This window comes from Monocercomonoides exilis, assembly GCF_001643675.1.
Source record: "Monocercomonoides exilis strain PA203 chromosome Unknown scaffold61-464226, whole genome shotgun sequence".
In the NCBI taxonomy this organism is placed as follows: domain Eukaryota; phylum Preaxostyla; order Oxymonadida; family Polymastigidae; genus Monocercomonoides; species Monocercomonoides exilis.
This window is the reverse complement of record NW_027150606.1, coordinates 57,959-82,298: the sequence shown is the minus strand read 5'-3', so window position 1 is coordinate 82,298 and position 24,340 is coordinate 57,959. Positions and strand designations below refer to the sequence as shown.

General features: G+C 35.0%; 5 protein-coding genes across 5 annotated transcripts; 1 reads left to right on the top strand and 4 right to left on the bottom strand.

Moving 5' to 3' along the window:
* Window positions 1–866: 866 nt before the first annotated feature.
* On the bottom strand, window positions 867–2,075 carry MONOS_18299 (uncharacterized protein; the record flags this gene model as incomplete). The annotated part of the gene is made up of 2 exons (XM_067871305.1): window positions 867–1,912; window positions 2,072–2,075. The coding sequence occupies 2 exons, from the start codon at window positions 2,073–2,075 to the stop codon at window positions 867–869; spliced, it is 1,050 nt and encodes a 349-aa protein (XP_067719526.1).
* A 2,124-nt stretch (window positions 2,076–4,199) lies between these two features.
* MONOS_8240 (uncharacterized protein) lies at window positions 4,200–7,874 on the top strand (the record flags this gene model as incomplete). Its single annotated transcript, XM_067878633.1, has 1 exon — window positions 4,200–7,874. One exon carries the CDS (start codon window positions 4,200–4,202, stop codon window positions 7,872–7,874), a length of 3,675 nt encoding a protein of 1,224 aa, XP_067719525.1.
* Window positions 7,875–12,795: 4,921 nt separating this feature from the next.
* MONOS_8239 (putative alpha beta-hydrolase family) lies at window positions 12,796–14,728 on the bottom strand (the record flags this gene model as incomplete). Its single annotated transcript, XM_067878631.1, has 4 exons — window positions 12,796–14,141; window positions 14,253–14,354; window positions 14,470–14,552; window positions 14,609–14,728. 4 exons carry the CDS (start codon window positions 14,726–14,728, stop codon window positions 13,130–13,132), a joined length of 1,317 nt encoding a protein of 438 aa, XP_067719524.1. The 3' UTR covers window positions 12,796–13,129.
* An 866-nt stretch (window positions 14,729–15,594) lies between these two features.
* On the bottom strand, window positions 15,595–18,209 carry MONOS_8238 (uncharacterized protein). The gene is made up of 4 exons (XM_067878630.1): window positions 18,149–18,209; window positions 17,946–18,068; window positions 17,796–17,891; window positions 15,595–17,746 (listed from the first exon to the last, which is right to left on the bottom strand). Exons 1-4 carry the CDS (start codon window positions 18,200–18,202, stop codon window positions 16,184–16,186), a joined length of 1,836 nt encoding a protein of 611 aa, XP_067719523.1. The 5' UTR covers window positions 18,203–18,209; the 3' UTR covers window positions 15,595–16,183.
* A 612-nt stretch (window positions 18,210–18,821) lies between these two features.
* Window positions 18,822–24,105, bottom strand: MONOS_8237 (putative RasGEF domain; the record flags this gene model as incomplete). Its single annotated transcript, XM_067878629.1, has 3 exons — window positions 18,822–23,847; window positions 23,901–24,013; window positions 24,070–24,105. 3 exons carry the CDS (start codon window positions 24,103–24,105, stop codon window positions 18,822–18,824), a joined length of 5,175 nt encoding a protein of 1,724 aa, XP_067719522.1.
* Between the last annotated feature and the right edge of the window lie 235 nt (window positions 24,106–24,340).

Sequence of the window (24,340 nt, the reverse complement as noted above, 5' to 3'; positions counted from 1 at the left end):
TTTCCAACAAAGAAAAACGAACAGAAGAAGCTGAAGAAGATGAAGAAACAGAAGAAAATAAAGAAGAAAATCCTGATTTTGATGATTTACTTGTTTCTAATGACAGCGAAACAAGTGAAACAGACAATATTGACCCAGGAGATGGTTTATCTACCTCTTTGTATTCAGAAAACTCATAAGGATAAACTTTTTTATTTTATTTTGATTTTTTTATTTTGATATTTTTTTATTTTTAGAAAAAATTATGACCCATTTTCATAATTATTGAAAAATTAAAATTTTGTTTTAATGAACTTCCGCAAGTTTTTAACTACTCAAAACATCACAAATGATGTTTCTAAGCAATAAACAAACGAAATATGCAAAAATAAGATATTGCTGTAAAGTGTGCATATACAGTTTTTCCTAAAAAAGAACAATAAATAAAAATAAAAATAAAAAAAATCAAAAAATGCATTATCTAAAAAATGATCTTTTTAATTCAACAAAGAGCAAAAATGAAAAACAAAAGAGATATGATTATTATATTATTTTGAAAAAAAAATAGAAAGATAACATATCCTAATATATTCATTAAGGACTGATAACAGCCTGGATGATGAGAATAGTGCATGATATTGTGTAAAAAAATATAATATAATATAAAATTTGAAAATAAAAAAGAAATAGAAAAGATAATAAAAAGAAGGAAATATAGTTAATATATTTCATTTGATGATAACAAACAAGCATCTCAATAAAAATACAAAATAGAAGCATTACTGGTTTAACTTATGAATAAAATCAAAAAAGAAATATTAATAAGCATGTCACTTTTCTTTGTCAAAATGCATCAACAACAATTACTGACTTCACTCGTCCATTTTTTAGTAGTTCCGAGACCTTTTCTTCCTGACTACAACAATTGCAATAATCACAACAACCACCACAATCACAACAACCACAATAGGAACAACAATAGCAACCACAGTTCCTGCACTTGACTTCTTCTTTTCTGGTTCTGGCTCATCTTTCGGTTCTTCGTGCTTTAGGTATTTCTCATACACATCTTCAAGATCACCACCTTCTTCTTTTGCTCCCACAATCCATCCTTTATTACCATCGTTGTAATCCTTCGCAAACCCAAATGCATCTTCTTGCTTGCAAAAGTTTTCAAAGTCTTCAGCAATGATGCACAAAGATGCTACAGAATTTTCTCCTTTGTTACTGTCCAACTCAAGATTGCCTTTTCCTGGAAGTTTCAAATTATCAACAGCATCTTTCACTTCAATGAAAATAGCTCCTGCCTTTCCACTAACTGCTTCACATGATTTGAATGAACATTTCTTTACTCTTCCCATTTCCACTTTCGAATCCTTTTCAGTCATCTTGATCATAACACCAGCACATAATCCATTCCCTGATTTCACTCCATTCATGCTCAACCCTTCTATTTTAACACTCGAAGCTTTGTCTGAGGCATCCTGAATGCTGATTGCCGCTCCATCTATCACACTCACTTTATTGATCTCAATTGTATCAAATTTGACTGAAGAGGCGCTTTCAATATCAAACACTGATTTTTCGAATTTCACTTCATTATCGCCCTTGCACGCAACTCCACTCATTTCTAATTCTCCTTCTGTCACTTTCACAAGATGGATTTTCGCAATTTCTTCATCATTTGTGGGTTCAACTGGCCCTAGTCTCACAAATTTGCAGTTCACTAAACTCAACTTAGCATCTGCACTGGCTGCAACAATCAATGAGGATGTTGATTTCTCAAGTACATCCAATGACAATGGGAACAAGAAGGAAATTCCTCTGAACTCAACTTCACTTTTGCACGTGAATAAATGACCGTTTGATTTAGCGTCGCAATCAAGTGTGACTTCTGCCTCAATTTCTTTTGTTTCTGATTCTTTTTCACCTGCTTTTCCACACCAACAATGTAATCAATGATAATTTCTCAAGTGTAGCTTCAGCTTTGATTGATTATGTTGATCTTGAAGTTTTCTTCCACTGAATTTGCATGCTGTCAAGACTTCATCAACCATCTTTGGTATCATCTTCTACTGATGCACTTACATACACATTTGTAATCGGATCAAAATACACTTCTATGAAATCAACTTCAGAGTTATCATTTGCTCCTTTTGCAACAATAAAGCATTTATTTGTATTTTTCTTGTATTCTGCTGCAAAACTTTTTCTTCATCGCTATTGCTATGTCTCTATGAAGTTCAATTTTCACATCCAAATATAATGCTGTGTTATTATCAGCATTAGAAGTTGAATCTTCTTCTGAAACCTTGCATCCAGTAAATTCTAAATTAGTTTATCTGCATTTGTAATATTTGTCATTTCTAGATATATTGCTCCTGCTTTCCCTTTTGCACATGTGCAATTTTCAAATTTTGTTTTACCGTTATTTTCAATAGCGAATGTACTTTCTGCATGCTCGCTCTTAAAATAAAGTGCTCATTTAGCATCTGTTGCATCGCTTGAAACACATTCTGTGAATGAACAGCATCAAAACTGCAGCTCAGCTTTTCCAACAATTTTCACTGCAGCACTATCTTTTGATGTGATCTTCTTCAGATTCAATGATGTCAATGAAACTAATGTCGCTCCTTCAACCAAAATGGTGCTGTTGAAAATGTTACTGCGTTGATATCATCTTTGCACTCAACAGTGTTAATTGTCAGTGTTCCTGCACTCACTTTTACAAGATGAAATTTAACTTCTTCCACTGCATTCGAAAGCGTCCCCCATGTATTGGTTGTGTTGTTGCTTAAAATCACAAGTGTCAATTGCAAGTGATGTTGATTCTGAATCAGCGTGAATCATGGCAAATGTACTTGAACTATCTTTCAGTTGGTTTGAGTTTTGATCTGATGTTGCTTTGATATCAAAATCAAATTCTTGAATGCTACGATATGCTTGCATGTGAACAGATCAGCTTTATCAGCGCTACAATCAATCTCAACTTTTATTCCATCTGTCTCTTCTGTTTCTTCCACTCCTTCTATCATTCTGTCTCTTTTGATAACAACAGCCTGCTGTGGCTCTTAGATTCTTTTTAATATTTTGATGGAAAATTCTCCTGAACTACTCAATGCTTTTCAATCTTTTTGTCCCATCTGCTGTCATTTCTCCACTTAGAACATATGCGGAATATAATGCCGCAACAAACCAGTCATTTGTTCTTTCACATTTTATGGCTTTATTGTACTTTTCACTGTCCACTTCCAAATACAAAACGTCTGTTTCTCTGATCCAGCTTTGCGCAGACCATGTCAATTGATTGGTACTCACACGTAAATGTTGTTTTTGCATTTGAACAAGCAATGTTAAATTGCTTCCTGTTCCATTACTTTCAACATACAATGCTCCACTTGTGGTCTCTTCTTCTGTTGATTTGCAATTTTCTGACGTGGACTTAATGCTCACTTCACAATCTTGCACTGATTCGATGTTATTGAATGTTGATGCAATAAATGTCACTTTTGTTGCTTTGTCAAAACGGAGTAGTTGGCTTTTGTGGTTCATCACTGAAAAACTGCTTCCATGTTGAATTCACCTGCTTCCGCTTTTCCGTTGGACGAACAAATTGGCAGCTAATGTTGTGTGGATTGCCATTTGAATTTTCTCCTGAACAACTGAAGCCAGTGCTTCCATCACTGGGAAAGTGTGATTGATATAAGCCAGATACTGAAGTTACAACATTCTTGCAGGTGAATATATCCTTGTTTTCACTCACCTTTCAGTAAACATTTATATCCACTAACTCAGGGTCCATTGCCACTTTGTTTTCCTTGAGCTTTGCTTAAGAACTGTATATCCATTTCATTTGTTCATTAATGCTTTGCTCTTAATTTTAGCTTTTCCTTCTGTTCTAGAAACATTTTCAATTGATGTTCTTTTCAGCAATCAAGATCTACGGACACATTAATTGCACAATCATTATTGCTATTTATGGTCTGTTGCATACTTCGTATTTTTTGGTATTTTCGAGTTAACATAGACTCTCTGGAATCATCTTTTTGAGAGTTATATTTGTCAATGCACTTTCTCTAATATAGTTCCAGAGAGTCTATGTTAACTCGAAAATACCAAAAAATACGAAGTATGCAACAGACCATAAATAGCAATAATGATTGTGCAATTAATGTGTCCGTAGATCTTTGATTGCTTTGAGAAAAGAACATCAATTGAAAATGTTTCTGAAATTTGTATTTTTGCAAGTTGTGCTTTCAATATATGCAGAAGGTGAAAAAGAAGTGTTCATTCAAAGTGGGGCAAGCGGAAGTAAAGATGGAACAGAAGGAAATCCGAAGGCTACAATTAAAGAAGCATTAGCATTGCTTGATAGTGAACCAAATGAAAATGGATATATTATTACAGTTCTTAAGCAAACAGAAGGAAATAGTTCATTAGTAGCAGAAGTGAATGAGTTTAAAAAAGATAAGCCATTAATGCTTCAAGGAAAACAAAGTGGCAATGGGACTCCTGAGTTAGTGGATATAAATTGCACATTTACTGAAGGAAATGGTGAAAGTGAAAACAAGGATATATTCACCTGCAAGAATGTTGTAACTTTCAAGTATCTGAAGCTTATATATCCAATATCACTTTCTCCAAGTGATGGAAGCACTTTGGCTATTATTCGTTCAGTTGCAAATTCAGGAGAAAATTCAAATGGCCAATCCACACTAACAATTAGCACTTGCCAATTTGTTCGTCCAACGGAAACAGGAACATCCAATATACATTTAGTGAAAGTGGAAGCAGGTGAATTCAACATGGAAGCAGTTTTTTTCAGTGATGAAAACTACACTGCAAAGTTTTCAACTACTCCGTTTTTGTTTGACAAAGCAACAAAAGTGACATTTATTGCATCAACATTCAATAACATCGAATCGAGTGCAAGTGCAGTAGTGAAGATTGTGGGAAAAGATAGTGAAAACGTTGAAGTGAACGTCCACGGATGTACGTTTAGAAATTGCAAATCAACAGAAGAAGAGACTAATGCCACAAGTGGAGCATTGTATGTTGAAAGTAATGGAACAGGAAGCAAATTTAACATTGGAGAAAGTTCGCGATATTCAAATGCAAAAACAACATTTACTTCGTGTGAATGTACCAATGGGAAATCAGGTGGGATATATCTGAAAATGACAAAAATTACAAATGCGAATCAATTGACATGGTCTGCGGAAGAAAAATTGACAGTTAGCGGGTGCAAAGCTGGATCAGAGAAACAGACGTTTTTGTATTTGGAAGTGGACAGTGAAAAGTACAAGGAAATTGCAAAAGCAATGAAAGAGAAATACGCCAAAAATTATGTGAAAGGAACAAATGACTGGTTTGTTGCAGCTAAGGGGAAAAATAGTGAAGATATTGATTTTACGGCATTATATTTTGATCCGCATGAAGCATATGTTCTAAGTGGAGGAAATGATGATACAGCAGATGGGACAAAAGAAAAACCATTTGGAAAAATTGAAAAAGCTTATGAATTATTGGATTCATCAAAAGGTCCAGGAGAATTTTCCATCAAAATATTAAAAAAAGGAGAAGAATCTGGCCAAGAAGTTACAGCGGAAGCTGTTGCATTATCAAAAGAGACAGGAATTACGATAGAAGGAGTGGAAGAAACAGAAGAGACAGATGGAATAAAAGTTGAGATTGATTGTAGCGCTGCTGATAAAGCTGATCTGTTCACATGCAAGCATATCGTAGCATTCAAGAATTTGATTTTTGATATCAAAGCAACATCAGATCAAAACTCAAACCAACTGAAAGATAGTTCAAGTACATTTGCCATGATTCACGCTGATTCAGAATCAACATCACTTGCAATTGACACTTGTGATTTTAAGCAAACAACACCAACCAATACATGGGGGACGCTTTCGAATGCAGTGGAAGAAGTTAAATTTCATCTTGTAAAAGTGAGTGCAGGAACACTGACAATTAACACTGTTGAGTGCAAAGATGATATCAACGCAGTAACATTTTCAACAGCACCATTTTTGGTTGAAGGAGCGACATTAGTTTCATTGACATCATTGAATCTGAAGAAGATCACATCAAAAGATAGTGCTGCAGTGAAAATTGTTGGAAAAGCTGAAGCAGCTGTTACAGTGAAATTGGATAGCTGTTCATTCACAGAATGTGTTTCAAGCGATGCAACAGATGCTAAATGCGGAGCACTTTATTTTAAGAGCGAGCATGCAGAAAGTACATTCGCTATTGAAAATAACGGTAAAACAAAATTTGAAAATTGCACATGTGCAAAAGGGAAAGCAGGAGCAATATATCTAGAAATGACAAATATTACAAATGCAGATAAACTGACATGGCCAGAAACAGGAACTAATTTAGAATTTACTGGATGCAAGGTTTCAGAAGAAGATTCAACTTCTAATGCTGATAATAACACAGCATTATATTTGGATGTGAAAATTGAACTTCATAGAGACATAGCAATAGCGATGAAGAAAAGTTTTGCAGCAGAATACAAGAAAAATACAAATAAATGCTTTATTGTTGCAAAAGGAGCAAATGATAACTCTGAAGTTGATTTCATAGAAGTGTATTTTGATCCGATTACAAATGTGTATGTAAGTGCATCAGTAGAAGATGATACCAAAGATGGATTGAGCTATGAAACGCCAAAGAAAAGTCTTGACAAAGCATGCAAATTGTTTGGAGTGGGTGTTGGAGGAGAAAACTTCAAGATCAACATAATCAAAACGAATAAATCAATCAAAGCTGAAGCTATTACACTTGAGAAATTATCATTGATTACAATTGTTGGTGTGGAGAAAGCAGGTGAAAAAGAATCAGAAACAAAAGAAATTGAGGCAGAAGTCACACTTGATTGCGACGCTAAATCAAACGGTCATTTATTCACGTGCAAAAGTGAAGTTGAGTTCAGAGGAATTTCCTTCTTGTTCCCATTGTCATTGGATGTACTTGAGAAATCAAATACCGAGACATCCTCATTGATTGTTGCAGCCAGTGCAGATGCTAAGTTGAGTTTAGTGAACTGCAAATTTGTGAGACTAGGGCCAGTTGAACCCACAAATGATGAAGAAATTGCGAAAATCCATCTTGTGAAAGTGACAGAAGGAGAATTAGAAATGAGTGGAGTTGCGTGCAAGGGCGATAATGAAGTGAAATTCGAAAAATCAGTGTTTGATATTGAAAGCGCCTCTTCAGTCAAATTTGATACAATTGAGATCAATAAAGTGAGTGTGATAGATGGAGCGGCAATCAGCATTCAGGATGCCTCAGACAAAGCTTCGAGTGTTAAAATAGAAGGGTTGAGCATGAATGGAGTGAAATCAGGGAATGGATTATGTGCTGGTGTTATGATCAAGATGACTGAAAAGGATTCGAAAGTGGAAATGGGAAGAGTAAAGAAATGTTCATTCAAATCATGTGAAGCAGTTAGTGGAAAGGCAGGAGCTATTTTCATTGAAGTGAAAGATGCTGTTGATAATTTGAAACTTCCAGGAAAAGGCAATCTTGAGTTGGACAGTAACAAAGGAGAAAATTCTGTAGCATCTTTGTGCATCATTGCTGAAGACTTTGAAAACTTTTGCAAGCAAGAAGATGCATTTGGGTTTGCGAAGGATTACAACGATGGTAATAAAGGATGGATTGTGGGAGCAAAAGAAGAAGGTGGTGATCTTGAAGATGTGTATGAGAAATACCTAAAGCACGAAGAACCGAAAGATGAGCCAGAACCAGAAAAGAAGAAGAAGTCAAGTGCAGGAACTGTGGTTGCTATTGTTGTTCCTATTGTGGTTGTTGTGATTGTGGTGGTTGTTGTGATTATTGCAATTGTTGTAGTCAGGAAGAAAAGGTCTCGGAACTACTAAAAAATGGACGAGTGAAGTCAGTAATTGTTGTTGATGCATTTTGACAAAGAAAAGTGACATGCTTATTAATATTTCTTTTTTGATTTTATTCATAAGTTAAACCAGTAATGCTTCTATTTTGTATTTTTATTGAGATGCTTGTTTGTTATCATCAAATGAAATATATTAACTATATTTCCTTCTTTTTATTATCTTTTCTATTTCTTTTTTATTTTCAAATTTTATATTATATTATATTTTTTTACACAATATCATGCACTATTCTCATCATCCAGGCTGTTATCAGTCCTTAATGAATATATTAGGATATGTTATCTTTCTATTTTTTTTTCAAAATAATATAATAATCATATCTCTTTTGTTTTTCATTTTTGCTCTTTGTTGAATTAAAAAGATCATTTTTTAGATAATGCATTTTTTGATTTTTTTTTTTTATTTTTATTTATTGTTCTTTTTTTATGAAAAACCTTGACATTTATTGGTTTATTTTTTCAATAACGAATAATTTAGAAAACACAAATGTTAAAAGAGAATAAACATTGCTTGGGAAAACTGATTCAGAAATAAGTAGTTAGGGTCAGATTTTTATTTATTCCGAGTTTATTATAAGATCCTAAATTCTTATTTGTTTTTGCATTGAGACAAATACTCATTTAAAAAATGAAACAAGCACATAAACAGTATCAAAACATCATTAAATAATGTTCCTGATAACATTTTTTTTTCTTTTTCAATTTTGAAAAAAAATCTCGAATATGTATGTTAATTTTTTTTAAAAAATACTGAAGATAAATCAAAAATAAAAAAAAAATAAAATAAAATAAAAAAGAAAAGAAAGGAAAGGAAAGGAAAGGAAAAGGGCATAAACATACAAAACGCATACCAAAAATTTTCACTAAATAATAACAACGGAAGTTCCGTTTTATGATTCAGTTAATATTCACTTAGTAACATCTTGCGAAAAGTGATGTGCGTGAAAAAAGATCAAAAAATATTTTCGCAAATATTTAATAAAAAATGTTATTAATGGTTCAAATTCCGAAGAACCTTCTCCTGTTTCTGTTCCAAATAAATCTGAATCCTTGTTTAATGATATTTTTTGAATTCTTCTTTTGTGTTCTCTTCATCTTCAATTCCAAAGATATCATTTATATCTGAAATATCTTCGTTTTCATTACAATTTTCAATCCGAATATAAAGTTATCTTCAGATTGAAAATATATAGCTTTTAAAATGAATTTTCCGTAGGATAAAAAACCTGATCTTTTCACAATGAATGTTACAAGCACTCCAGGAATGAATCGCTCTATTACTCTTTATCTTGGGAAAAAAGATAGAAAATATGTCCACATTTTTTCGATTGTATTTGTATTGGCTTTCGTAACAGGATTAACGAAATAACGTTTGTGGCAGACTGTTTGGTGGGTGTAACCAATTTCTCCTAAGCAAGTGTATGCTTTCCACTCGTCGCTGATTATTGTTGTTCCTTTTTTGTTTCGATTTTTTTTAAGCATTGGGATATAAGTTTCTTTTTTTTTGGGCACAATGAATGTTATTTTTTTTTCTTAATTCTTCATTGACTTTTCGTTCGACAGCTCCAAATATCCACATCAATTTTTTCTGCTTTCCTAATTCAAAATATAGTTATTTTCAAGGCAAATCAATCAATATTTATGTTTTTTGTAATTGATATTCGATGTAAATACCTTTTTTGTATTTCCGTCTCCTCCATGCTGCTTCATCAATTTCTTCTATTTTGCCTGCCCCTCCAATTTTTTCATTTATGTAATTTACGTAATTTAACGCTGTCGACCTTGCAACACTTGTCCAGTACCCAATCGTCATTTGTGATGTATTTCACATCATGCCAATTTGCCATTCTTTGATTTCAAGCCAAAACATCAAAAGAATCATCATCACAGTAGAAATTGGCAATTTTGAAGAGTCAAAAGTTGTATTTTGAAAGCAAAAAACACTTTTCTTACACTTTGGGCACTTCAGGAATCTTGAATGTCCCCTTTCTTTACAGATATATTTGTCTTTTTTGCAGTGTTGACAAACTGCAAAAACTTTTTGTAAATATTGTTGTATCCATTTCCAGGATGATTCTTCAGATGAAAATGTTTCATACAGCGCATGGCATTCCTTTTTGAATGGTTTTTTCCAAGACATAAAATTTTTGATCGACAAAAATTTTGTGATCAAACCCATTTTTTATGTGATTATGAGAAAAAATTATATTTTTTATTTTGTCAAGTGGATGCAAAGCGCAGACTAAGAACATAATATTCTTAAACCTCGTATGCAATATATTGCAAAAATGATCGAAAGAATCAAAAATATTGGGTATGCTTATTCTATGCTAATGCTAGGAAAAGAAAAGAAAGAACGAAATAAAAATAATAAAAATTCTATTGCAGAATATTATTAAAAAGAAAACGTGAAATTCACTTTCTTCTATTCGATCTGAGAGCATCACTTAAGGGTCAGTCACACATGCGAATCTGATTCAAAAATGAAGTGAGGAAAATGCGCGAAAAATGCAAATTGCGCTTGAAAAGAATAAGGTGAAATGGGTTTCAAACTGGGTTTTGGGTTGGTATTGCATTTGAGAAAGTTCAAAACTTAATTTACAAGGTGGGAGTGAAAAAGCGGTGGGTGAAGAGAAGAAAGTGAATTTCATATTTTCTTTTTCAATCAAAACACAAGCATTTTGATTTCCAAGAAAACTTGAAATTCACTTTCTTCTCTTCGATTTGAGAATTTGCAGAAATTGGGCGTTATGGATTGCTTTCCGAATTGTCTCTTTCCATCATTTCTTTTCGTCTCTGTGATCTTGTTCGAATAATAAACTAGATGCATTTTTCTTCAATGATTCTGTTTTCGTTCTTTTCGTTTTCATTGTTATTGGTGTTTTCCTGATTTTCATGAATAGGCAAAGACTCATCATTATCTGACACTTCGATATAGTCTGGTTGTGAGATCTGCTCATTTTCTTTCTCTGTTTCATGAGATGCTGACAAATATGCTTGCTCTCTGACGGAGACAATGGAATCCTTTTCTTCTTAGGAAGTTATGGATGGAGGAACCGCGGAAGGCTGTTGAATTGATTTCTTTGTCTCCTGATTCGATGCAATTATCAGGGCCATCTTGTTTGAGATATTGGATTTGAAATGATGTTTGATCACTGTGTTGCTTCTGGGGGATAATCTTGCGAATTTTGTCACCTGTTCAACTGGTGTTCCCACATTGTTGAGGCTGATATCGATGCGTGTTTCAAGGTGCACAGGCTGTTGTTCGAAGGGATTCTTGCGTCTTTCATCAGTTCGCTGGCTACTTTTCGAAATGCTTTGGCCATCATTGAATCAAATGTGTAAAATATTTTATTTTAGGCATTTTCATTGAAAAATTATACTCTTTTCTTTATCTTTTTTGTATCAAAAAACACAATAAAAATAAGTCCATTTTTTGAAATTAGTGAAATGACACAATGATTTATGTTTCGATTTCAATGATGCCTGTTTACGGATATGAAAATCAAATTTATTTTGAAATCTGAGAAAGTGAAATAAAGTTATGTGTGAAGCAATTTTTCAATGCCTTGTGCAAAAAAAACTTGAAAGAAACGTATTTCCCTTAATTTGAAAATTCAACTTTTACAAAAAGGTTCGATATCTAAATAAATCACTCACCTGAAAGAAAAAATATATGTTAACATCGAACACAAAAAAATAAATCTTTTGTTGAAATAGTTGATGCGAACAAAAAGCATCTTTTTCTCATCCACATTGTTTTTATTTCATTTTTTTGCATAAATTAGATCACATGCGAAATTGAATAACAAATAAAGAAGCTGAACAAATACGAAACTACTTAAAAATTCAAAGAAAAATCTTTCAAAATTTGCAAACATAATGATTCTTCAAGATTTTTAAAAAAACAACTTGTATGCTTTTTCATTAATAAAAGTGAACCGGTTTGAAAAGAAAAATCTTTGTCAGTATTTTCAAGTGAAAGTTTGTTTCGAATTGGTGAAATAAAGAGAAAAGAATAATAGAATAATTGATTCAAAGGTTAATAAACATTCAACCTTGGAAAATAATGATGATTTAATTTTTATTCAAATAACTTAAAAATTTGATAATATGATAATTAATGCACATTACAGCAAATAAATATTTGAAATTTTTGTTTTATCAAAATTCATTAATTGATCAAAGACATAATTATTTAAAAAATATAAATATTGGGGAAAATACGTTTCTTTCAAGTTTTTTTTGCACAAGGCATTGAAAAATTGCTTCGCTTATAACTTAATTTCGCTTTCTCAGAAAACAAAATTAATTTGATTTTCATATCCGTAAACAGGCATCATTGAAATCAAAACATAAAGTTCACCAACATTTCACGAATGTCAAAAAATGGACTTATTTTTATTGTGTTTTTTGATATATATATAAAAAAAAAAGAAAAGAGCATAATTTTTCTATGAAAATGCCTGAAATGAAATATTTGTACCTAAATGTTTAATTTCTTGGGGGGAATTTTTTTTCAAATGAAAAATGCACAACAATAGAGGGAAAAAATGTTTGAGATTGCATTTAAAAACAAGCATTCCATAAAAGTGGCAAGTACTTTTTGGTGGTTATTTATCAATATTTATTGGGAATATTCAAATAAAATTATTGGTGAGAGAAAATATGGAATCAAAAATAATCACACAGATTTATTTGAAATGTCAAGTGTTATAAATTGATTTTTTAATGATATTTCGCATTAAGTTTTCTTTGAACTCATGCAATCATTTGGAATTGTTTTTGGTGTACGATTTTTATATTAAAAAATACCTTCAATCTTTTTCATTTTGAACATTGTCTGATCTTTGATTTTTTTTCCAACGATGATTGAAAGTATGTAGTTGTTTCTTTCTTTCTTTTTTTTCTTAAAATTCTTTTAAAAAAGGAAAGAAAAGATAATTAACTTAAAACGAAACATGAGTTAGACAGATAGCGAAAATTACAAATTACGAATAAAAAATATCAACAAATTGAAGTGCTATTTCATATCACTTCAAGAATGATACTTCATTTCAAAAATTATTAAAAAAAACACAATAAATATCAATTCAAAGTATATTCGAAAAAAAAATTCACTCAAAAAATTAGTTCACACCCAAATGAAGTGATTGAATCTCGTGCTTTTTGCAGAAAACAATAACGATGTTGGCCACTAAGATTATGAGGTGCTGAAGAAGACTAGGAGCTTGGTTGAGGAATAGATAGCTCATTTTGTGAATGTGAAATCTGAGATGAAGAAAAAGACTGAGATAATGCAGGAGATGAAGGAGATTGCAATGGAGACGACGAAACAGAAGTTGCCGAAACAGACAAAGCAGAATTATAAGAAGCTGGGCGTGAGGCAGATTGATTATCACTCTCAAACAGCGTAGGTGGCGTCATTCTATTCATCGTCTGCTGAGTTATTGCAATATTTGGTGGAAGAATTGACGAGCTTTTTGAATCTTTCAGTTCCAATTCTTTCTCTCTTTCAACATATTCTGCTGACTCCTTTCCTTCCTCCACACGCATGTAAAGATTAGCATCATCAGTAAGTGGAATATGCCCTTTTGATTTCTGTATATTTTTCGTTGAAGCCACAAGAGCCGAAGGAGTGTGCGAAATAAATGAGCCTCCAGAAGAAGAAGAAGTAGAAGAAGAAGAAGAAGAAACCGAGGCAGAGGCAGAGGCAGAGGCAGAGGCAGATGAAGATGAAGCGTGAGATGGAGTCGCAGAAAGGAGACGGCTGGTCGAAGGAGGCAGAGATGGCTCTGATGACGAAGAGTAGACAGATGGATTAGGCAAAGCAGACAACGCTCGCACTTCTTCTTCCCCGCTTTCTTCTTTCGCCGATGGAGCATTGAGCTTGGAATTCGAAGCATCTGAGCTGTCAAAATGATCCTCAGCAGGATTCGCAGCCAAAGTGAAAGAAGAAGCTGTTGTTGTTGTTGTTGCAGCCGCAGCTGCAGTCTTAGCTGCAGATGCAGATCTGGCTGAAGACGAAAGAGGCAGCGAAGAAACAAAAGCAGGGTTCATTGAAATGGGGGCTTCGTTGTCTCTGTCGCCTGTGCTGTTGCCTCCGCCTCTGCCTCCGCCACAGACACGGAGCACGAAGAGCAGCGCGTGCTGGAAGAAAGACTGAGGACGAGATGCATTGTGGTCTCCAGGCAAGATGAAGAACTGCTTGTCGAGGCATGGATAGCTGTTGAAACTGAAGTCGAACGATCAAGATTAAAGAAAATGTAATCGTCAATTATCAAATTGTGAAACAGAAAACATTGTGTAATGAAGAAAGGTATTACTGAAAAAACAAAGAAAATACATTTCAGTTGATTGGGCAATGCTGATGAGCCTATCATCTTTGCCATGACCAATCACAAGTGGGACTGTTGATCGATGAACAGCTTCAATTGGACGAAGATTACTATTTTTAATATCAATAATGATAAAAAATTATTTTTAATGAAAACATAATCAAAAAGAAGTTAGAATAATTAGAAGCACAATGAAGTGATTTTCATTCTATATTGAGGTCATACTCTATATCAAGCCCTGTTCTTTTCTTCACTCTTGACTTAACCAGTGATCTGCCAAATGGAAGAAGACAGCAAGCACAAGGTATCTAAGCATCGTAAATTTCACCTTTATGACTTCACAAAAATACAAAATTGTTCATACAGCAACCTGCTCGGCCATGTCATCGACAAGCTGTTTCAATGAAGCAAATGGAGAATCCAATATTATTCCATTCAAACTCTGATCCCTTCCTGAATAAAGCAAAGCCGTTGAAGCTCCCATGCTTCGACCCCATATAACTAACAAACAATAATTAATAAATAAAGTTCTTGATGCTCGCATCCAAACGCTTTTAAAAATTGAAATACCTATTCTTTGAAATAAAAACTCCCTTCTGATGTACTCAACAACAAATTGAAGCTGAAATTGCTCATCAAGGCCAAGCGTAATGTATTCACCTTTCAATAAACAAAAATTTTAATTAATTCTCACAACATTTCAAAACATAAACTGTCTTACCTTCAGAATTTCCACAGCCAGCAAAATCAAAACTAACAACACAAAATCCTTCTGGAAGAGCGATTTGAACCACTTTAAAACACTCTAATCTGCAACCTGAAAAAGAGCTTTTACAAAATTGATTCGACAATAAAAATTGATACTTGCATTTCCATGGCAATAAACAATACAAGGGTAGTCGTGATCTTCTGGGCCAAAAGTTGCCGGACAGAAAAGAGAGCATTTCAATGCTTCTCCTTTTCGATCAGATATCTTGAAAAAAAATTACTGATTTAATATGCAAAAGAAAAATTAAAAGTTACCTCAAATTCCCTACGATGAACCTCCAACCCTCTTATTATCCCAACCGAAGGTCCGAGATCGTTTTCAGTATACACGTACCTTGGAGGTCTGATAATAGCGGCTGTGAGTTCTTCAATCACAGAACACATTATCAATAAATTATATATTGGGTTCTGCTTGAGCTTCGTGCATTGGATATTTCTCTTCACGAAATGAAATAGATATTTTGGACTGACAACCTGTTTTAGCAAAAAATTTGGAAATTTTATCTATTTCTTTCCGTTCAATTTTTTTTCGAATTATTAATAATTTCAAATCAATTTTTAAGAAAACACTTTAAAAAAATCTTTAAAGAATGAAATATATAATTTTTGTTTGTTCTATACAATATGCGCATCTACAAATAATAATAAAAAAAATTAAGTGACACTCTCGAATATCAGACTCTATGAAATAAATTATCCATCAAGAAAAACTCGAAACAAAAAAATTATTTTTATTGTTTGAAATATATCATGATAAAACAAGACAAATAAATTGGTAACAAATAAGACAATTTCTTTCTTTCTTTCTTTCTTTTTCAAAAAAAGCATAAATTGACATTTTTTTAAAAAAAAACTATCTCTGATAATTGAACAAACATTATGCCTCAGAAAATAAACTCAATAAAAAAAAAAGGAAGAAATATTGTGTGAAATAAAACATTATTCCGAAAATTACAACATATACATTAATAAAGCAATTCTAACACAGAATGACCATCCATAGACAATTGAGCATTGGATTCAAAAAAGATATAAAGCACTGAAAATCAGCTTCAAATTACAAACTTTTCACTGCAAAGTCAAATAGCAATGGCAAAATAACGCAACATCAGCCAACTTTCAATGAAAAAAAGAATCTCTTTTGTCACACACTTTTTTCTCCACAAGCAAATCATTCCTGAATGTGAAGTCTGTGGTGGTGGTGATGGTTGTGATTGTGGCTATGATGATGCGAGCGATGCGAATGATGAATCCTTTCTGCTTCTTCTCGTTTTCCATTCATCTTTTCTCCCCTCTTCTTTTCTTCTCCTTCTTCACCCTGCTCATTTTCTGCTCCTGGTGCATAAATCTCTGAATGACTGGATTTTCTGTTCCCGTTTTCGAAATGATGTTTGTGAAGCATATATGAATGGTGCAGGCTGTGACGAGAAGAATTATCAATTTGAGACAATCGCTGCTGTGAATACCTATCGTACTGATTATCAACTCCTTTGCTTTGCTCTTTTCCTTCATCTCCTTCACCTTCATTCCCTGCTTCCTCTCCCTCTCCCTCCTCCTCCTCCTCCTCTTCTTCTTCTTCTCCATCTTCTCCTTTCAACTCATTAATTTCCTCACCATCCAGTCCTTCCTCCGAATTCTCCTCTTCCACCTCCTCGAACTCTTCTTCCTCTGCAATTGTATCTGCCGACTGGTTAAGCACACTCAACTCTGGTGTTTGTGGCGTCGCTCCCTCTCCTTCTCCCTCTTGATATGAAATCTGATACGAATTGGCAAGCAGAGAAGGATGGATGCTCCGCTGATCAGAAGAGAGCACAGACGTGTTGTCAAGATAAGTGCTGCCAATGATTGACCCTGCAGCGATTGAAGGGAAGGATGAAACAGACAACGAGTCAAAGTCTTGTTGAGGCAGATACAAACTGTTCTCCTGAACATTGCCCATCTCTGGTGCCGAAGAGGGCTGTGACATGAAATACGTTTGAGGCTGCTGCGAATCGTGTGAAACGAGTGAGACGTTTGTAAGTGATATCGTATCGACATACTTGCGACTTTCAACTGGAGTATTGACTGCTGAAGGAGCAAATGAAGTGTAGCAATTGTTTGATTGCTGGAATGAATTGTTTGTAGAAGAAATGGCAGAAGCAGGAGATGTGCATGGTTGAAATGGTCGAGGTGCTTGTGACTCAACAGATGCCGGCAAAGAATAATACGGGTAAGAAGGCAAGACTGTGGATGATGTTGACGAGTTTGATGATAAAAGAGATGAATTGGTAAGAATTGGTGAAATGTTGTGATTTGGATAAATTGATGCAGATGAAGGAGAAACCAAAGATGAAGTGGCTGTGGGAGGAAATATGGTGAAGCCTTTTGAATAAGTTGGCGAAGGAGACGGAGAAACGTTCGGCGCTAATGAGAGTGAAGATATTGAAGAAGAAGAAAGAACATTTTGTGTTACATATTCGAAATTTGTATCGAATCCCTCTCCTTTTTTCGATGGTACAACAACATAAAATGGGGTTTTTGAAATAACTTTTTTCTTTTTTATTGAAGCGTGAATTCTCCGAATTACTGCAATCATTCTCCAAAAAGCAACAATGACCCTTGCACAGAAAATTCCCAATATTTCATAATTCTTAAATACTTTGAAGCTAAAGTCGCAAAGCTGGACAACAAGGATAAAAATGGATAACAGGAACACTGCGGAATCAACAATGTTGAGAAAAGATTTGAAGAATCTCTGAAAAAAAAAGGATTATTGAATATAATTTTTAACAAAAAAGGCATACACATCCTTTTTCAATAAATCGTAAAGTGATTTCAATTCCAAGCCACGATATGACAATGAAATCAAGAATCATATAAATAATTCCTTGATGAGTTTGCTTTAACAAGAATAATAATAAAATTTCCCAAAAATATCGAAAAGAAGAACATACAATATCAATAATCATCCAAATGCATAGACTTATGCAAACAACGTTAAAAATAACGCTAATAATAAGCATTACAACGCTGTTTAAAAGGCGACCAACAGCAAGTCTAAAATTCTCCCATCTCGTCTTTTTCGGAATTGCAATTTTTCGAAAAAAATAGGAAAAGTTATTGTTAAAAATTTTCGTTTTTTTAGTGTTTCGCATACTCCATTTGCTAATGATTTGCTTTGACGCTTTCTTTTGCTGTCAGACCTTCTCATAGCAACAAAACAGATCGGTAATCACATAACAAATTAAGAGAATGAAATATTCAAAGTCGAATTTTCAAATCGAACAAATCTCATTTCAAATTCAAGAAATCTCAATTGCAATATGTATATTAATTTTTTTTAAAATTTATTGGAAAGAAAAAAAGAAACATGCACCATTGATTTTTTCTCTATTATCACAAACAAATAATCATATTTCAATAAAAAGCATATGAAGATGTTTCATAATACTATTGTTTCATTACATAAAATAACAAATTTCTATATATTGAAAGTGAACATAAAAAATAAAAAACTATTCATTATTTTTTTCTTTTCACGAAAAACAGTAAAATAATTGAAAAAAAAAAAATAAAAAAAAAAAAGAAACCCAAATAGGATTAACAGCTGGGTAAACAAATTACAGATGAAAAGTCTCTTTTGCTCTATACCCTAGAAACATAACTGTTCTTCAAACGTAAAGGCAATCATACTCCAACATCACAACCATTGACTTCTCTAATACTAATTTCCTACAGAAATATCCGACTGGACAACAAAAGAAAAGTATTATGTATATATAAAAAAATACATCACTATTATGTATTTGTCTGACTTTTATTAGCAAGTCTTACAGCGTTCCAATGACGACTTCGGTGTATTCGTCGTATTCTTCATACTCATACTCACTGTCTGTGCTCGAAACATGGTCTGTTTCATTGGCTTCTGCATTCAGATTATGTTGCATTATTAATTCCTTGTTATTCGCTGTTGAATGAACAATAACAGAATCAGCTGTTGCAGAAGCAGAAGAAGAAGCAGCAGAAGAAGAAGGAAGAGAATTCACCAAAGAATGTCTTTGATCATCTTCTGCTTTCTTCTTTGGCGCGCAAAATTCAGTTGTTGTTTGACTCGCAATACACTCATCATTTACAGTCACTTCAACCTCGTCAAATTCATCTGATGTTTCTTCTTCCTTTTTATCTGCATATTTTTTAGGAAATGCTTTTTCCTTCTCAACAACATCAATTTTGACGCTTTCCTTTTCTTCTTTGTCATTTTTTGATGTTTCTTTCACACAAAAAAGAAACTTCTGATTTCTAATTCTCTCTGCTTCTTCTTCTTCTTCATCGTCCTCCTCCTCTTCCTCCTCTTCTGTTTCTTCTTCTTCATAATCTTCATAATCTTCCTCTTCTTCCTCTTCTTCTTCGTCTTCATACTCATACTCATACTCATACTCATCATCTTCCTCTTCCTCCTCTTCCTCTTCCTCTACTTCTTCTTCTTCTTCTTCCTCCTCCTCTTCCGTCTCCTCTTTTTTCACACTAATTCTTTCTCTTCCTTCCAATCCACCATTCCCAACAGAGCTCATAATTGACTCCTTCATACGAAGCTGCTGCCGTCGATCAAGAAGCGGTTCGCTATCTTGTCCAACTTCTGCTTCATTCAAGTTGCACATGCAAGTTGCATTGCTAATATCAGCATAGCTACAATCAGCACTCCCTTTTCCCTTCTTCATCTTCCTCCTCCTCTTCGTTCTCCTCCTCCTCCTCTTCTTCCACTTCTGGTTCTTGCTATTGCTATTCAAAAATCCTAATCCATCGCTCTCTTCTTCACTGGAATCTTCTTCTTTTTCACCAAAAGCCAAAGAAGACGATGAAAATGATGCATTTGATGACAAAACAGGAGTGCGACAAGAGACAGTTGGATAAAACGACTCACCCGAATGCTTCTTGCTGTTAGCTGCATTGCTGCTGCCGCTTCCACTGCGAAGCAAAAAACTAATCCCAAACAAACTCATCAGGCTCTTGTTGAACACCTTCATGTTCTTTTTTGAGCTCCTCTTTGAGTTCTCCTTCTTCATTCGCTCGGCCTCTCTTTCTCTCAGAATCTGCCGCTGTGCTGGCTCAAGAAGAGAACAAGAGTGAATGGAAACACTTGACTCTGCGGCTGCTGTTGCAGATGTGAATGTGTTTGTGGTTGGCGGGCAGGACGATGAGAAAGGAAGGAAGGGGGCATATTTACTGGGGGAATTCATATTGGTGTGTTCTTTTGTGCTTTCGGAAGAACTTGAAGAAATAGAAGAAACAGATGAAGAGACCTGTTCTTTGTCTGTTTTGTATTGATAGTTGTGATGTGGCTGTGATGTGGCGTTGTGAGTGAGTTGTGTGTTTGTTGAGTCTGTCTCTTCAAACGATTGGCTTATCACATTTGAAGAAGAAGAAGAAGAAGAAACAGAAGAAGAAGCAGAAGAATTGATCTTTGATTGGGGTTTGGAATTTGGCATTGGAGAGAGAATGGATGAGGAAAGAGAAAGAGATAAAGCATCGAGAAGAGAAGAAGGAGGAGAAGAGGAGGAAGAAGTTGAAGATGATGAGGATGATGAAGATAAATTGCCTAAAAGTTCAGAAGATGAAGCAGGTGAATCAACATTAGCATTTTGGGAAGAACTTGAAGAAGTGCATTTATCAGAGTTAGAAAGAGAAAGAGAAAGAGAACTAGAATTAGAACAAGAAGCGGAAGAAGCAGAAAAGTTTGGAGAGCAAATTGGTGGAGAAGGAGAGCTGCCAGGCGAAGTCGATAAGTTTGCAGGCACAACAGGTGATGGTACATTCTGTGTGGAAGCAGAGCGAAACGCTGGATGAGAGAAAGGGGAAGAAGAAGAAGAAGAAGAAGAGGAAAAGGAAGAAAAAGAAGAAGAAGAAAAAGTGTCTGATGGAGAAGCGGATGATGAATGAGCCAAAGATGATGTGTTTGGCTTGAGAGAAGAGATTTGTCCGAAACGAGAACGAAATGAGGTTGTTGTTGTTGAAGTTGTGTTTGACTTTGACAATCGCGAGCGGCTGTGCGAAGAAGAAGAACGACGAGAGAAAGAAGAAGACGATGAAGAGAAAGAGGAGGAGGAGGAAGAAGAAGAAGAAGCATTAATTCCAGCACCTGACACAGAATATGGCTCAAGTTGTTTTGAACGCTCAACCAGTTCGTCATCTGTTGGAGGAGTGAGAGAGGCAAAATCGATCCATCGGAGAAGAAAGTTGCTCTCATTTGAGAGGTTTTGATTGTCTGACATCGAAAAAGAGGAATTTGAAGAAGAAAAAGAAGAAGAAAAGGAAGAAGAAATCTCTTTCAAATTTGTATCGTCTCCCAAACTGCATGTTTTTGGTGAGGAAGACAAAAAAGGTGCAGAAGCATTCATCTTTTCATTCTGTTTGCATTTTGTTTCTTTGCTTTCATCTTCTTTAGACTCGATATTTTGAAGTTCACTTGTGTTCGTGATTTTTCCTTCTTCTTCTTCCTTTTCTTCCTTTTCTTCCTTTTTGATACCACATTCTTCATTTTCCTGTGAATTCTTGTTTTTCTCCTCATTTTTTTGCTCTGCTTTGATTTTCTTGGCAAACTGAATGAATTCAAAGGGATATTCAAAAGGCAGCTTTATTGCCTGGATGAAGTCATCTATCAATTTGTAGTAGTTGTAGCATCTTTCCACAGAAACATAAACTTCTTCTTTTTCTTCTTTTTCTTCTTCTTCGTCTGCTTCATTTTTATCATTCTCTCTCTCCTTCTTCTCTTCATCATCATCATCTTCTTCTTCTTTATCTTCCACTTTCTCCTTCACCGACCTCACCCCGCTTTTCCTCACAAACCCTCCTTTTTCCTCAAAAAAGACGATGTCGTGCAGAAAGAAAGGAAGAGGCAGGAGATAAGGAAATGCCTGTGATGCCAACACCCGCTTCAGATTGGGATAAGAAGGAGGACGAGAAAAGAGAGTGAACAAGTCGTGGCATTGCTGTCTGTTGGGATGGATGGAGGAGCTGCTCTTGTCAACGCTGGTGCAGTCGAAGGAGGATGTGCGGGAAGAAGAAGAGGAGGAGGAAGAAGAGGAGGAAGAAAGAGAAGAAGAAGAAGATGTATTTGATGAAGAATTTGATGTTGTTGAAGTTATCCCAGCAGAAGATGATGTCTGATTCACTTTTCTGAACTGTCTCTGTTCTTCCTTCGAATTATTCCTATCATTCAACTGATTACTCACCGTATCTGCATTCTCCCTTCCTCTCCTCATATTCCTGTTTCCTCCATTCGCACCAGCATTCCCCAAATGTGTGTTTTGAGCCAAACTTTGTGGGTTTCCAGAAGAAGGATGAGAACGAGTCATCTTCAGTGTCTGCCTCAGCCGAATAATCGAACGGTGCTGCAGCCCAACATAAACCTCGAAGGCGCCGTGGAAATTCCCCATCTCCGTCAAATACATCCCCATCTCGATGAACTCGTCAATGCGCTTGGCCCTCTGTGCCGGCGCGTCCCAGGCAAGAATGAGTGAAGGGATCCATTTGGTGACCTTGTTGAAGAGCTCGGTGACTGCCACGAGTGTCGGCGACGTCAGCTCTTTGTCCTTCTTCATCCACCCTTGCGCCACAAACTCTGCTGGCTGGATGCACTTGAACAGCTGCTCCTCCTGCGCTGTTAGCGAACAAGCCAAAAATCGTGGGTCAATTTCACACAGAGGGAAAAGCTCGTTGAAGCGCCGGATCTGCTCCTGCTCCAGTTCAGACACACGCTGACGCAGCTGCAGAAGAGGCATGCTCCACAGCGAGGCACTGCCTGGTGCATGGGATGGGGAGGTAGTGTGGGCAGAAGCTGTGGCTGAGGAGAAGTAGGAGTTGGCTGTGCTTGTGGATGACTGGAATGTGGAAGCAGAAGAAGAAGCAGAAGAAGAAGAAGAAGATGTTTCTTTTTCGTTTGATGGAGATGTGTATGATTGAATGGAATGTGATCCATCAATACTGCTGTCACTTGCCCCTGCAGTCTCTGTTGATCGCTTCTGCAGCCTTTCGTTCTCCAGCCTTTGCTCAAGAACGAAGATCGCCTCTTCTCTCATCGCATTCTGATTCTTCATCCTTTCTGCGTCTTTTTCCTTTTTGCTCAGCAAGCTTGTCTTTTCTTTGATGGTTATTTCTCTCTTTTCTCTTTCCTCTCTTTTTCTGCCAAGCAGCTGAATGAGATCTTCGACGGATTGCTTCAGATTTGGTTCCTTCTCCATCTCTTTCAATAGATTTGTGGCTGATTCCAATGCACTGGGTGTGCTGCAAAGATCGTTATATCCACAAATCCAGTCAAACATAAACAAAAACAGGTTCAACAGTTTCACATCCAAATCGGAAGATTCTTCATCTGGAATATGATGCGGTTGAATATGTGTAGATTGGTTTGCAGAAACATCTGTCAATGTTTTCTGTTCATTTCTTGGAAATCCTTCATTTGAATCAGACAAGTAATTGCAGTTATCCTTTTCTGAATAAATTGATGTGCTTTTATTGTGAATCGAGCGTTTTTCATCTGAATCACAAATTTTCATTTCGTAAATGCAGTCATGCTGCTTAAATTTTCTTTCATTTGCCATAATCTGAATCAGTCTTTCTTTCAAAAATAGAAGAAGTAATTCGACTTCCGTATACTTTCTAAAAGTAAACAAAACTGTTCCACGGAATAATTCATCAACAGAGTCCGATGTTATATTTCGGACAATTTCTTTTGTAGTTAAAAAAGAAGAAAGAACTTTTGTCTGAGAACTATTTCGTGCCTGATTTTGTAATTTATCATTTGCCGGTTGGTATGAAGTACTGACAGAAGTTATTGAAGTTATCTTCGTTGATTTACATCTTTGTGTTCAAACAAATCAAATAAGGTTAAAGAAAATATTATCAAATCAAACTGTTGATCTCTTTTTGATAATAAACTTATATTTGTAGAAGTTGAATTTCCTTCATTCTTTTGAGACAAAGGTCCAAGGGTAGGTATTTCAATTGTTTGCAACGATGAAAATTTCTGAAAAATTGAATAAACAACATTCAATCGCACGCATGTGGGAAAAAATAACAAACCAATAACCCCCCTGTCTTAGCAGAAATTTCTGCCATATATCTTTTATGTCGTCGCTGAGATGTATCCGAAGAAGCAAAAAAGAATCAGGCAAAAATTCTGTTAATTAATTAATTATGGATCAAACTTTCACTTTAAGTTTTGCCAACAAAACATATTTCATTCATATGATGCATTTCTATTTATGTTCACAGCAAATGACATTTGGAAGAGGTGTTTTTATCATTTTTTAGGTTATCTTCAATTAAAACCGGAATATTATCCTTCAACAAA

What these genes read in the sequence shown, in the direction of transcription:
- MONOS_8238 (XM_067878630.1), bottom strand. Translation starts at nt 18,202, where the DNA reads ATGAGAAGGTCTGACAGCAAAAGAAAGCGTCAAAGCAAATCATTAGCA. An exon ending in GCAAATCATTAGCAAATGGA is followed by an intron (nt 18,069 to 18,148) that starts GTATGCGAAACA and finishes ATTCCGAAAAAG; the next exon opens with ACGAGATGGGAGAATTTTAG. An exon ending in TTTGGATGATTATTGATATT is followed by an intron (nt 17,892 to 17,945) that starts GTATGTTCTTCT and finishes TTCTTGTTAAAG; the next exon opens with CAAACTCATCAAGGAATTAT.